Here is a 13,046-nt window from a genome sequence, read left to right on the forward strand (position 1 = left end):
GTATCTAACCTCAGCTAATATCTGTGTGTATCTAACCTCAGCTAATATCTGTGTATCTGACCTCAGCTAATATCTGTGTGTATCTGACCTCAGCTAATATCTGTGTGTATCTAACCTCAGCTAATATCTGTGTGTATCTAACCTCAGCTAATATCTGTGTGTATCTGACCTCAGCTAATATCTGTGTGTATCTAACCTCAGCTAATATCTGTGTGTATCTAACCTCAGCTAATATCTGTGTGTATCTGACCTCAGCTAATATCTGTGTGTATCTAACCTCAGCTAATATCTGTGTGTATCTGACCTCAGCTAATATCTGTGTATCTAACCTCAGCTAATATCTGTGTGTATCTGACCTCAGCTAATATCTGTGTGTATCTGACCTCAGCTAATATCTGTGTGTATCTAACCTCAGCTAATATCTGTGTATCTGACCTCAGCTAATATCTGTGTGTATCTGACCTCAGCTAATATCTGTGTATCTAACCTCAGCTAATATCTGTGTGTATCTAACCTCAGCTAATATCTGTGTGTATCTAACCTCAGCTAATATCTGTGTGTATCTAACCTCAGCTAATATCTGTGTGTATCTAACCTCAGCTAATATCTGTGTGTATCTAACCTCAGCTAATATCTGTGTGTATCTGACCTCAGCTAATATCTGTGTGTATCTGACCTCAGCTAATATCTGTGTGTATCTAACCTCAGCTAATATCTGTGTGTGTCTAACCTCAGCTAATATCTGTGTGTATCTAACCTCAGCTAATATCTGTGTGTATCTGACCTCAGCTAATATCTGTGTGTATCTGACCTCAGCTAATATCTGTGTGTATCTGACCTCAGCTAATATCTGTGTGTATCTGACCTCAGCTAATATCTGTGTGTATCTGACCTCAGCTAATATCTGTGTGTATCTAACCTCAGCTAATATCTGTGTGTATCTAACCTCAGCTAATATCTGTGTGTATCTAACCTCAGCTAATATCTGTGTGTATCTAACCTCAGCTAATATCTGTGTGTATCTAACCTCAGCTAATATCTGTGTGTATCTAACCTCAGCTAATATCTGTGTGTATCTAACCTCAGCTAATATCTGTGTGTGTCTAACCTCAGCTAATATCTGTGTGTATCTGACCTCAGCTAATATCTGTGTGTATCTGACCTCAGCTAATATCTGTGTGTATCTGACCTCAGCTAATATCTGTGTGTATCTAACCTCAGCTAATATCTGTGTGTATCTGACCTCAGCTAATATCTGTGTGTATCTGACCTCAGCTAATATCTGTGTGTATCTGACCTCAGCTAATATCTGTGTGTATCTGACCTCAGCTAACATCTGTGTGTATCTGACCTCAGCTAATATCTGTGTGTATCTAACCTCAGCTAATATCTGTGTGTACCTAACCTCAGCTAATATCTGTGTGTATCTGACCTCAGCTAATATCTGTGTGTATCTAACCTCAGCTAATATCTGTGTGTATCTAACCTCAGCTAATATCTGTGTGTATCTGACCTCAGCTAATATCTGTGTGTATCTGACCTCAGCTAATATCTGTGTGTATCTGACCTCAGCTAATATCTGTGTGTATCTAACCTCAGCTAATATCTGTGTGTATCTAACCTCAGCTAATATCTGTGTGTATCTGACCTCAGCTAATATCTGTGTGTATCTGACCTCAGCTAATATCTGTATCTAACCTCAGCTAATATCTGTGTGTATCTGACCTCAGCTAATATCTGTGTGTATCTAACCTCAGCTAATATCTGTGTGTATCTAACCTCAGCTAATATCGGTGTGTCACCTGACCTCAGCTAATATCGGTGTACAGTATCCCACAAAAGTGAATACACCCCTCACATTTGTGTAAATATTTTATTATATCTTTTCATGTGACAACACTGAAGAAATTTACACTTTGTTACAATGTAAAGTAGTGAGTGTACAGCCTGTATAACAGTGTAAAGATTTTATTATATCTTTTCATGTGACAACACTGAAGAAATGACACTTTACTACAATGTAAAGTAGTGAGTCTACAGTCTGTATAACAGTGTAAATATTTTATTATATCTTTTCATGTGACAACACTGAAGAAATGACACTTTGTTACAATGTAAAGTAGTGAGTGTACAGCCTGTATAACAGTGTAAATATTTTATTATATCTTTTCATGTGACAACACTGAAGAAATTACACTTTGTTACAATGTAAAGTAGTGAGTGTACAGCCTGTATAACAGTGTAAATATTTATTATATCTTTTCATGTGACAACACTGAAGAAATTACACTTTGTTACAATGTAAAGTAGTGAGTGTACAGCCTGTATAACAGTGTAAATATTTATTATATCTTTTCATGTGACAACACTGAAGAAATGACACTTTACTACAATGTAAAGTAGTGAGTGTACAGCCTGTATAACAGTGTAAATATTTATTATATCTTTTCATGTGACAACACTGAAGAAATGACACTTTGTTACAATGTAAAGTAGTGAGTGTACAGCCTGTATAACAGTGTAAATATTTATTATATCTTTTCATGTGACAACACTGAAGAAATGACACTTTACTACAATGTAAAGTAGTGAGTGTACAGCCTGTATAACAGTGTAAATATTTATTATATCTTTTCATGTGACAACAATGAAGAAATGACACTACAATGTAAAGTAGTGAGTGTACAGCCTGTATAACAGTGTAAATATTTTATTATATCTTTCATGTGACAACACTGAAGAAATTACACTTTGTTACAATGTAAAGTAGTGAGTGTACAGTCTGTATAACAGTGTAAATATTTTATTATATCTTTTCATGTGACAACACTGAAGAAATGACACTTTGCTACAATGTAAAGTAGTGAGTGTTCAGCCTGTATAACAGTGTAAATATTTATTACATCTTTTCATGTGACAACACTGAAGAAATGACACTTTGTTACAATGTAAAGTAGTGAGTGTACAGCCTGTATAACAATGTAAATATTTTATTATATCTTTTCATGTGACAACACTGAAGAAATTTACACTTTGTTACAATGTAAAGTAGTGAGTGTACAGCCTGTATAACAGTGTAAATATTTTATTATATCTTTTCATGTGACAACACTGAAGAAATGACACTTTGTTACAATGTAAAGTAGTGAGTGTTCAGCCTCTATAACAGTGTAAATATTTTATTATATCTTTTCATGTGACAACACTGAAGAAATGACACTTTGTTACAATGTAAAGTAGTGAGTGTACCGACTGTATAACAGTGTAAATATTTTATTATACCTTTTCATGTGACAACACTGAAGAAATGACACTTTACTACAATGTAAAGTAGTGAGTATACAGCCTGTATAACAGTGTAAATATTTTATTATACCTTTTCATTTGACAACACTGAAGAAATGACACTTTGCTACAATGTAAAGTAGTGAGTATACAGCCTGTATAACAGTGTAAATATGTATTATATCTTTTTATGTGACAGCACTGAAGAAATTACACTTTACTACAATGTAAAGTAGTGAGTATACAGCCTGTATAACAGTGTAAATATTTATTATATCTTTTCATGTGACAACACTGAAGAAATGACACTTTACTACAATGTAAAGTAGTGAGTGTACAGCCTGTATAACAGTGTAAATATTTTATATCTTTTCATGTGACAACACTGAAGAAATTACACTTTGTTACAATGTAAAGTAGTGAGTGTACAGCCTGTATAACAGTGTAAATATTTTATTATATCTTTTCATGTGACAACACTGAAGAAATGACACTTTGTTACAATGTAAAGTAGTGAGTGTACAGTCTGTATAACAGTGTAAATATTTATTATATCTTTTCATGTGACAACACTGAAGAAATGACACTTTGTTACAATGTAAAGTAGTGTGTACAGCCTGTATAACAGTGTAAATATTTTATTATATCTTTTCATGTGACAACACTGAAGAAATGACACTTTACTACAATGTAAAGTAGTGAGTGTACAGCCTGTATAACAGTGTAAATATTTTATTATATCTTTTCATGCGACAGCACTGAAGAAATTACACTTTGCTACAATGTAAAGTAGTGAGTATACAGCCTGTATAACAGTGTAAATATGTTATTATATCTTTTCATGTGACAACACTGAAGAAATGACACTTTGCTACAATGTAAAGTAGTGAGTATACAGCCTGTATAACAGTGTAAATATTTTATTATACCATTTCATATGACAACACTGAAGAAATGACACTTTGCTACAATGTAAAGTAGTGAGTATACAGCCTGTATAACAGTGTAAATATTTTATTATATCTTTTCATGTGACAACACTGAAGAAATGACACTTTGCTACAATGTAAAGTAGTGAGTATACAGCCTGTATAACAGTGTAAATATTTATTATATCTTTTCATGTGACAACACTGAAGAAATGACACTTTACTACAATGTAAAGTAGTGAGTGTACAGCCTGTATAACAGTGTAAATATTTTATTATATCTTTTCATGTGACAACACTGAAGAAATGACACTTTGTTACAATGTACAGTAGTGAGTGTACAGCCTGTATAACAATGTAAATATTTTATTACATCTTTTCATGTGACAACACTGAAGAAATGTCACTTTACTACAATGTAAAGTAGTGAGTGTACAGCCTGTATAACAGTGTAAATTTGCTGTCCCCTCAAAATAACTCAACACACAGCCATTAATGTCTAAACCGTTGGCAACAAAAGTGAGTACACCCCTAAGTGGAAATGTCCAAATTGGGCCCAAAGTGTCAATATTTTGTTTGGGCATGGAGTTCACCAGAGCTGCACAGGTTGCCACTGGAGTCCTCTTCCACTTCTCCATGACAACATCACAGAGCTGGTGGATGTTAAAGACCTTGCTCTCCCCCACCTTCCGTTTGAGGATGCCCCACAGATGCTCAATAGGGTTTAGGTCTATATGTGACACACAATAAATATCTATCTATCTCTGTGTGTGTATATATATATGTCTCTGTCTCTCTCTATGTCTCTGTGTGTCTCTATCTCTCTATATCTATTCACAGAAACTTGATTCTTTGGCCAGGGTGTTGAGTGGAGTAACAAATTTAATCAGAAGAAAACAGCACTCTCTGGGCTTGACAATAAAAGATGTCCTTTATTCAAGTGACTAATCCATCCCTTCATCAGGTCTGTTGAATAAAATACATCTTTACTTGTCAAGCCAAGAGTGCTGTTTTCTTGTGTGTGTGTGTGTGTGTGTGTGTGTGTGTATATGTGTGTATAAATATATATAAATATATAAACAGCACTCTCTGGGCTTGACAAGTAAAGATGTCTTTTATTCAAGAGACCTGATGAAGGGATGTATTCCCCGGAACATCACTTGAATAAAGGACAATATATATATATATATATATATATATATATATATATATATATATATATATATATATATATATATATATATATATATATATAGTGTGTAACTCAGTACTGCTGTGTAATAATGTGGCACACTGATCAGTGCTGTACTAGATGTGAGGTAGACCAGACATGACATCTGTATACAGTGATATATATGTGTGTATTGTATGTGTAACTGAAGGCAATGACATACAGATATGTAGCAGAGTTATGCTTGTGACATCAGCAGTTTGAGTTACTTAAAAAGGGGGCCCCAATACATATTGGGAAATTTATTACCAATAATTGTTAGTCACAGAGTGTTTCATGTTTTTGGATTTAGAGTGTTTATTTCTCTTGCAAGGTGTATCCAGTCCACGGATTCATCCTTACTTGTGGGATATTCTCATTCCCTACAGGAAGTGGCAAAGAGAGCACACAGCAAAGCTGTCCATATAGCTCCCCCTCTGGCTCCGCCCCCCCAGTCATTCTCTTTGCCGCTCTAACAAGTAGCATCTCCACGGGAGGGTAAAGTGAATGTGACAGGCGGGACGCATGGCAGACGGTCCCTAAGGTAGAGGGGGCAGTTTCAACCCTAGCTAAGCGCACAACCATACCAATTGAAGACAGTTGTGCGTTCAAAGATCCTATGGATAAAAAATTAGAAGGTTTACTAAAGAAAATATTTGTTCAACAAGGTTTCCTTCTCCAACCTATTGCCTGCATTATTCCTGTAACTACTGCACCGGCTTTCTGGTTTGAGGCGCTGGAGGAGTTGCTCCAGACGGAGACCTCATATGACGCAATTATGGATAGAATTAAGGCGTTAAAGCTGGCTAATTCTTTTATCACAGATGCCGCTTTTCAACTAGCTAAGTTAGCGGCGAAAAATTCTGGTTTTGCCATTATGGCGCGCAGAGCGCTTTGGCTTAAATCATGGTCGGCCGATGTGTAGTCTAAGACAAAGTTACTGAATATTCCTTTCAAGGGAAAGACCCTTTTTGGGCCCGAATTGAAAGAGATTATTTCGGATATCACTGGGGGAAAGGGCCATGCCCTCCCGCAAGATAGGCCTTTTAAGGCTAAAAACAAGACTAATTTTCGTTCCTTTCGCAACTTCAGGAGCGGTCCTGCTTCAACCTCTGCGACCGCAAAGCAAGAGGGTAATTCTCCACAGCCCAAGGCAACCTGGAAGCCTTCGCAGGGCTGGAACAAGGGTAAACAGGCCAAGAACCATGCAGCTGCTACTAAGACAGCATGAAGGGGTAGCCCCCGATCCGGGACCGGATCTGGTAGGGGCAGACTCTCTCTCTTTGCTCAGGCTTGGGCAAGAGATGTTCCCGATCCCTGGGCATTAGAGATAGTTGCTCAGGGATATCGTCTAGAATTCAAGGACTCTCCTCCAAGGGGAAGGTTCCACATTTCTCGTCTGTCTACAGACACGACAAAGAAAGAGGCGTTCTTACGCTGTGTAGAAGATCTACTCAAGATGGGAGTGATATATCCAGTCCCAATTACAGAACAAGGACTGGGCTTTTACTCAAACCTATTTGTGGTTCCCAAAAAGGAAGGAACTTTCAGACCAATCCTGGATCTAAAAATTCTAAACAAATTCCTCAGAGTTCCATCCTTCAAGATGGAGACCATTTGGACAATCTTACCGATGATCCAGGAAGGTTAATATATGACTACCGTGGATCTAAAGGATGCGTACCTTCATATTCCTATCCACAAAGATCACCATCAGTTCCTAAGGTTCGCTTTTCTGGACAAGCATTACCAGTTTGTGGCCCTTCCCTTCGGGTTGGCCACTGCTCCAAGAATTTTCACAAAGGTGCTAGGGTCCCTTTTAGCGGTACTCAGACCGCGGGGCATTGCAGTAGCACCCTATCTGGACGACATCTTGATACAGGCGTCGTCTCTTCCCAGAGCCAAGGCTCATACAGATATTGTTCTGGCCTTTCTAAGGTCTCACGGGTGGAAGGTGAACACCGAAAAAAGTTCTCTGTCCCCGTTCACAAGGGTTCCCTTCCTGGGAACACTAATAGACTCGGTAGAAATTAAAATATTTCTGACGGAGGTCAGAAGGTTAAAGCTTCTAAGCACTTGCCGAGCTCTTCATTCCATTCTTCGGCCATCTGTAGCTCAGTGCATGGAGGGCATAGTCCCTTTTGCTCAAATTCATCTCAGGCCACTACAGTTGTGCATGCTCAAACAGTGGAATGGGGATTATGCAGATTTGTCTCCTCAAATCCATCTGGACCAGGAAACCAGAGATTCTCTTCTCTGGTGGTTGTCTCAGGATCACCTGTCTCAGGGAATGTGCTTCCACAGACCGGAGTGGATCATTGTAACGACCGACGCCAGTCTGTTAGGATGGGGTGCGGTCTGGGGCTCTCTAAAAGCTCAGGGCCTATGGTCTCGGGAAGAGTCTCTTCTCCCGATTAAACATTTTGGAACTGAGAGCGATATTCAATACGCTCTAGGCATGGCCTCAGCTAGCGACGGCCAAGTTCATCAGATTTCAGTCGGACAACATCACGACTGTAGCATACATCAATCAGGGAGTAACAAAGAGTTCCTTAGCGATGAAGGAAGTAACCAAGATAATCAGGTGGGCGGAGGATCACTCTTGCCACCTATCTGCAATTCACATCCCAGGAGTAGACAGCTGGGAAGCGGATTTCCTAAGTCGTCAGACTTTTCACCCGGGGGAGTGGGAATTCCACCCGGAGGTATTTGGAATGCCCCAAAGCTGAGTCAGCTGAGCAGAGTTGGATCTGATGGCGTCCCATCAGAACACCAAACTTCCTCTTTACGGAGCCAGGACCAGGGATCCCAAGGCGGCATTGATAGATGCTCTTGTAGCGCCTTGGTCCTTCAATCTGGCCTATGTCTTTCCACCGTTCCCCCTTCTCCCTCGGCTGGTAGCCAGAATCAAACAGGAGAAGGCCTCGGTAATTCTGATAGCGCCTGCGTGGCCACGCAGGACTTGGTATGCAGACCTAGTGGACATGTCATCTGTTCCACCATGGACTCTGCCAATGAGGCAGGATCTTCTAATACAGGGTCCTTTCAAGCATCCAAATCTAGTTTCTCTGCAGCTGACTGCTTGGAGATTGAACGCTTAGTTTTATCCAAGTGTGGGTTCTCTGAATCAGTCATAGATACTCTGATCCAAGCTAGAAAACCTGTCACCAGGAAGATTTACCATAAGATATGGCGGAAATATCTTTGGTGTGAATCCAAGGGTTACTCGTGGAGTAAGATTAGGATTCCAAGAATATTGTCTTTTCTCCAAGAAGGATTGGAGAAAGGTTTATCAGCTAGTTCATTAAAGGGACAGATATCAGCTCTGTCGATCCTTTTACACAAGCGTCTGGCAGCAGTACCAGATGTTCAAGCGTTTGTACAGGCGTTAGTCAGAATCAAGCCTGTCTATAAACCTGTGGCTCCTCCATGGAGTCTTAATTTAGTTCTTTCAGTTCTTCAAGGGGTTCCGTTTGAACCTTTACATTCCATAGATATTAAGTTATTATCTTGGAATGTTTTGTTTTTGGTAGCTATATCTTCTGCTCGAAGAGTTTCAGAATTGTCTGCTTTGCAGTGTAATTCACCCTATCTGGTGTTCCATGCAGATAAGGTAGTTTTACGTACCAAACCTGGTTTTCTTCCTAAAGTTGTTTCTAATAAGAACATTAACCAGGAAAACATTGTTCCTTCTCTGTGTCCTTATCCAGCTTCTAAGAAGGAACGGCTTTTACACAATCTTGATGTGGTTCGGGCTTTGAAATTCTATTTACAAGCAACTAAGGATTTCAGACAAACATCATCTTTGTTTGTTGTCTATTCTGGTAAGAGGATAGGTCAAAAGGCGACGGCTACCTCTCTTTCTTTCTGGTTGAAAAGCATCATCCGATTGGTTTATGAGACTGCTGGGAAGCAGCCTCCTGAACGAATTACAGCTCATTCCCCCAGAGCTGTGGCTTCCACTTGGGCCTTCAAGAATGAGGCTTCTGTTGAACAGATTTGTAAGGCAGCGACTTGGTCTTTACTGCATACTTTTGCGAAATTTTACAAATTCGATACTTTTGCTTCTTCGGAGGCTATTTTTGGGAGAAAGGTTTTGCAAGCAGTGGTGCCTTCCGTTTAGGTTATCTGTCTTGTTCCCTCCCTTCATCCGTGTCCTAAAGCTTTGGTATTGGTATCCCACAAGTAAAGGATGAATCCGTGGACTGGATACACCATGTAAGAGAAAACAGAATTTATGCTTACCTGATAAATTACTTTCTCTTACGGTGTATCCAGTCCATGGCCCGCCCTGGCAATTAAGTCAGGTTAAAATTTCTTGTTTGAACTACAGTCACCACTGCACCCTATGGTTTCTCCTTTTTCTCCTAACCGTCGGTCGAATGACTGGGGGGGGCGGAGCCAGAGGGGGAGCTATATGGACAGCTTTGCTGTGTGCTCTCTTTGCCACTTCCTGTAGGGAATGAGAATATCCCACAAGTAAGGATGAATCCATGGACTGGATACACCGCAAGAGAAAGTCATTTATCAGGTAAGCATAAATTCTGTTTTTAGCTTTGTTCCCGGTACACTTTACATGCCTGGAAAATGTCTTTTCGTCACCTAAGCACAAAGTTTTTCCCTTTTCATATTTCAGTGTCTGATTTTCAGGTCTTGCTCCAGTCATGCGCTATATGTGTAACGCTGCTGTCTGACGTATAAACCCCCTTTAGATACTAACAGGGTCATATGACTTGTATTTGGCACTGCTTTAGTACACAGACTGATCTAAATTGGTGTATATGGGAGATTACAGAGCCTTGTAATTATCATTGTGTTAGGGTTACATAATGTTTATTACCAGCGTTAGCGGCTGCGCTCCGGTGTAAATGTGAGGAGAGTGATGTCTTTCGTTAACTAGTTTTTTTTTTCCCACTGAATCTGCAGGTTTGAGGCACAGACTACCACAACTGATCTCTCTATATTGCAGGTGTCCAGCTCGTGGGGGGCCCATCTCAATCGTACCAGCGACACGCCTAAGCTTACTGTGAAGGAACGAGACTCTCTCAAGGCCTCTGCCCAGTACTTTGGGATGAAACTTAAAGCTAAACTAGAAGGATCTATAAAGGTGTGACATTGTCAAGTATCCCGTCACTTAGAATGATATAACTGGCTTTAGGGGTATGTGTCACTTTATCCAGTATGTTAACTTCCATATGAGATAACTGGCTGCAGGTGGTATGTGTCATGTCACATAGTATGCCAGCTCCAATGTGAGAGCTGGCTGCAGGGGGTATGTGTCACGTCACATAGTATGCCAGCTCTAATGTGAGAGCTGGCTGCAGGGGGTATGTGTCACGTCACATAGTATGCCAGCTCCAATGTGAGAACTGGCTGCAGGAAGCATGTGTCACGTCACATAGTATGCCAGCTCCAATGTGAGAGCTGGCTGCAGGGGGTATGTGTCACGTCACATAGTATGCCAGCTCCAATGTGAAAACTGGCTGCAGGGGGTATGTGTCACGTCACATAGTATGCCAGCTCTAATGTGAGAGCTGGCTGCAGGGGGTATGTGTCACGTCACATAGTATACCAGCTCCAATGTGAGAACTGGTTGCAGGAAGCATGTGTCACGTCACATAGTATGCCAGCTCCAATGTGAGAACTGGCTGCAGGGGGTATGTGTCACGTCACATAGTACGCCAGCTCCAATGTGAGAACTGGCTGCAGGGGGTATTTGTCACGTCACATAGTATGCCAGCTCTAATGTGAGAACTGGCTGCAGGAGGCATGTGTCGCCTCACATACGCCTAGATTATGAGTTTTGCGCTATAGAGGGTGCAAAATGAATGCAACAAAAGTTGCGTTATTTCACCCTCCATAGTGCTGCCATTACAAATTTCGGAAAAGCCTCCTTGTGCGTGCGATATGGTGACGATAAGCTCCATACCGCACAAAAGCCAAGGGCTGCTTTGATGTGCTCGTGCATGCTTTCCCCCATAGACATCAATGGGGAGAAGGTGTTAGTTTTTTTACTAACACCTGAAGTGCGGACTGGTGATCGCCATAACGTAACCCCATTAATGTCTATGGGGGGGGGGGAAGTTACATTTAAACCGAACATAAACCCCAAGTCTAAACACCCCTAATCTGTTGCCCCCAACATATCTGACGCTTAAATAAAGTCATTAACCCCTAGTCTTCCGCTCCCGACATCACCCCACTAATAAAAGTTATTAACCTCTATTCCGCCGCTCCCTGACAACGCCGCCGCTATAATACATTTAACCCCTAAACCTCGGGCCTCCCACATAACTGCCACTACATAAATCTATTAACCCCTAAAACGCCAGCCCCCTACATCACAAAAAACCTAAACTATTAACCCCTAAACCTAACAACTCCTAACTTTATATTAAAAAAAAAAAACAATATCCCTATCTTAAAATAAATAAACACTTACCTGTGAAATTAAAAAAAACCTCAATTTAAACTATAAATTAACCTAACATAACTATTATATTAAAATAACTACCAAATAAAAAAAGTAAATTATAAAAAATACTAAATTACGAAAAATAACAAACAAAATTATCAAAAAAGAAAATTTATGCTTACCTGATAAATATGTTTCTTTTGAGACACGATGAGTCCACTGATTTCATCCTTACTTGTGGGATATCGCCTCCTGGTCAGCAGGAGGAGGCAAAGAGCACCACAGCAGAGCTGTGTATATAGCTCCTCCCTTCCCTCCCACTTCAGTCATTCGACCGAAGTTAGGAAGAGAAAGGAAAAGCCAAGGTGCAGAGGTGTCTAAAGTTTACAAAAATTAATAACCTGTCTCAGAGAACAGGGCGGGCCGTGGACTCATCGTGTCTAAAAAGAAACAAATTTATCAGGTAAGCATACATTTTCTTTTTAAAGACACGATGAGTCCACGGATTTCATCCTTACTTGTGGGATACAATACCAAAGCTATAGTACACGGATGAAAAGGGAGGGACGAGACAGGGAACCTAAACGGAAGGCACCACTGCTTGAAGAACTTTCCTCCCAAAAACAGCCTCAGCCGAGGCAAAGGTATCAAATTTGGAAAATTTGGAAAAAGTGTGAAGAGAGGACCAAGTTGCAGCCTTGCAAATCTGTTCAACAGAAGCATTTTTGAATGCCCTTGAGGAAGCCACAGCCCTACTGGAATGAGCCGTAATTCGTTCAGGAGGCTGCCGTCCAGCAGTCTCGTATGCAAAACTGATGATACTCTTCAGCCAAAAAGAAAGAGAGGTAGCCGTAGCTTTCTGACCCCTACGTTTCCCTGAAAAAACAACAAACAAAGAAGACGATTGTCGAAAATCCTTAGTCGCTTGTAAGTAAGCCTTTAAAGCACGGACTACGTCTAAATTATGTAACAGACCTTCCTTCTTAGAAGAAGGATTAGGACACAAAGAAGGAACAACAATCTCCTGATTAATATTCTTGTTTGAAACAACCTTAGAAAGAAAACCAGGTTTAGTACGTAACACCACCTTATCCGCATGGAAAATAAGATAAGGATAATCATATTGAAATGCCGAAAGCACAGATACTCTTCGAGCAGAAGAAATGGCAACCAGAAATAAAACTTTCCACAATAATAACTTAAGATC

General features: G+C 40.1%; 1 protein-coding gene across 1 annotated transcript in view; it reads left to right on the forward strand.

Annotated features, from left to right (window-relative positions):
• LOC128652779 (ATP-dependent DNA helicase Q4) overlaps positions 1-13,046 on the forward strand; it is a 180,208-nt gene that overhangs the window by 26,332 nt on the left and 140,830 nt on the right. Inside the window, exon 5 of the mRNA XM_053705708.1 lies at positions 10,394-10,531. Within this exon, the coding sequence (XP_053561683.1) occupies positions 10,394-10,531 (138 nt within the window). The remainder of the gene's footprint in view (positions 1-10,393; positions 10,532-13,046) is intronic.

Source organism: Bombina bombina, chromosome 3 (genome assembly GCF_027579735.1).
Source record: "Bombina bombina isolate aBomBom1 chromosome 3, aBomBom1.pri, whole genome shotgun sequence".
Lineage (NCBI taxonomy): Eukaryota > Metazoa > Chordata > Amphibia > Anura > Bombinatoridae > Bombina > Bombina bombina.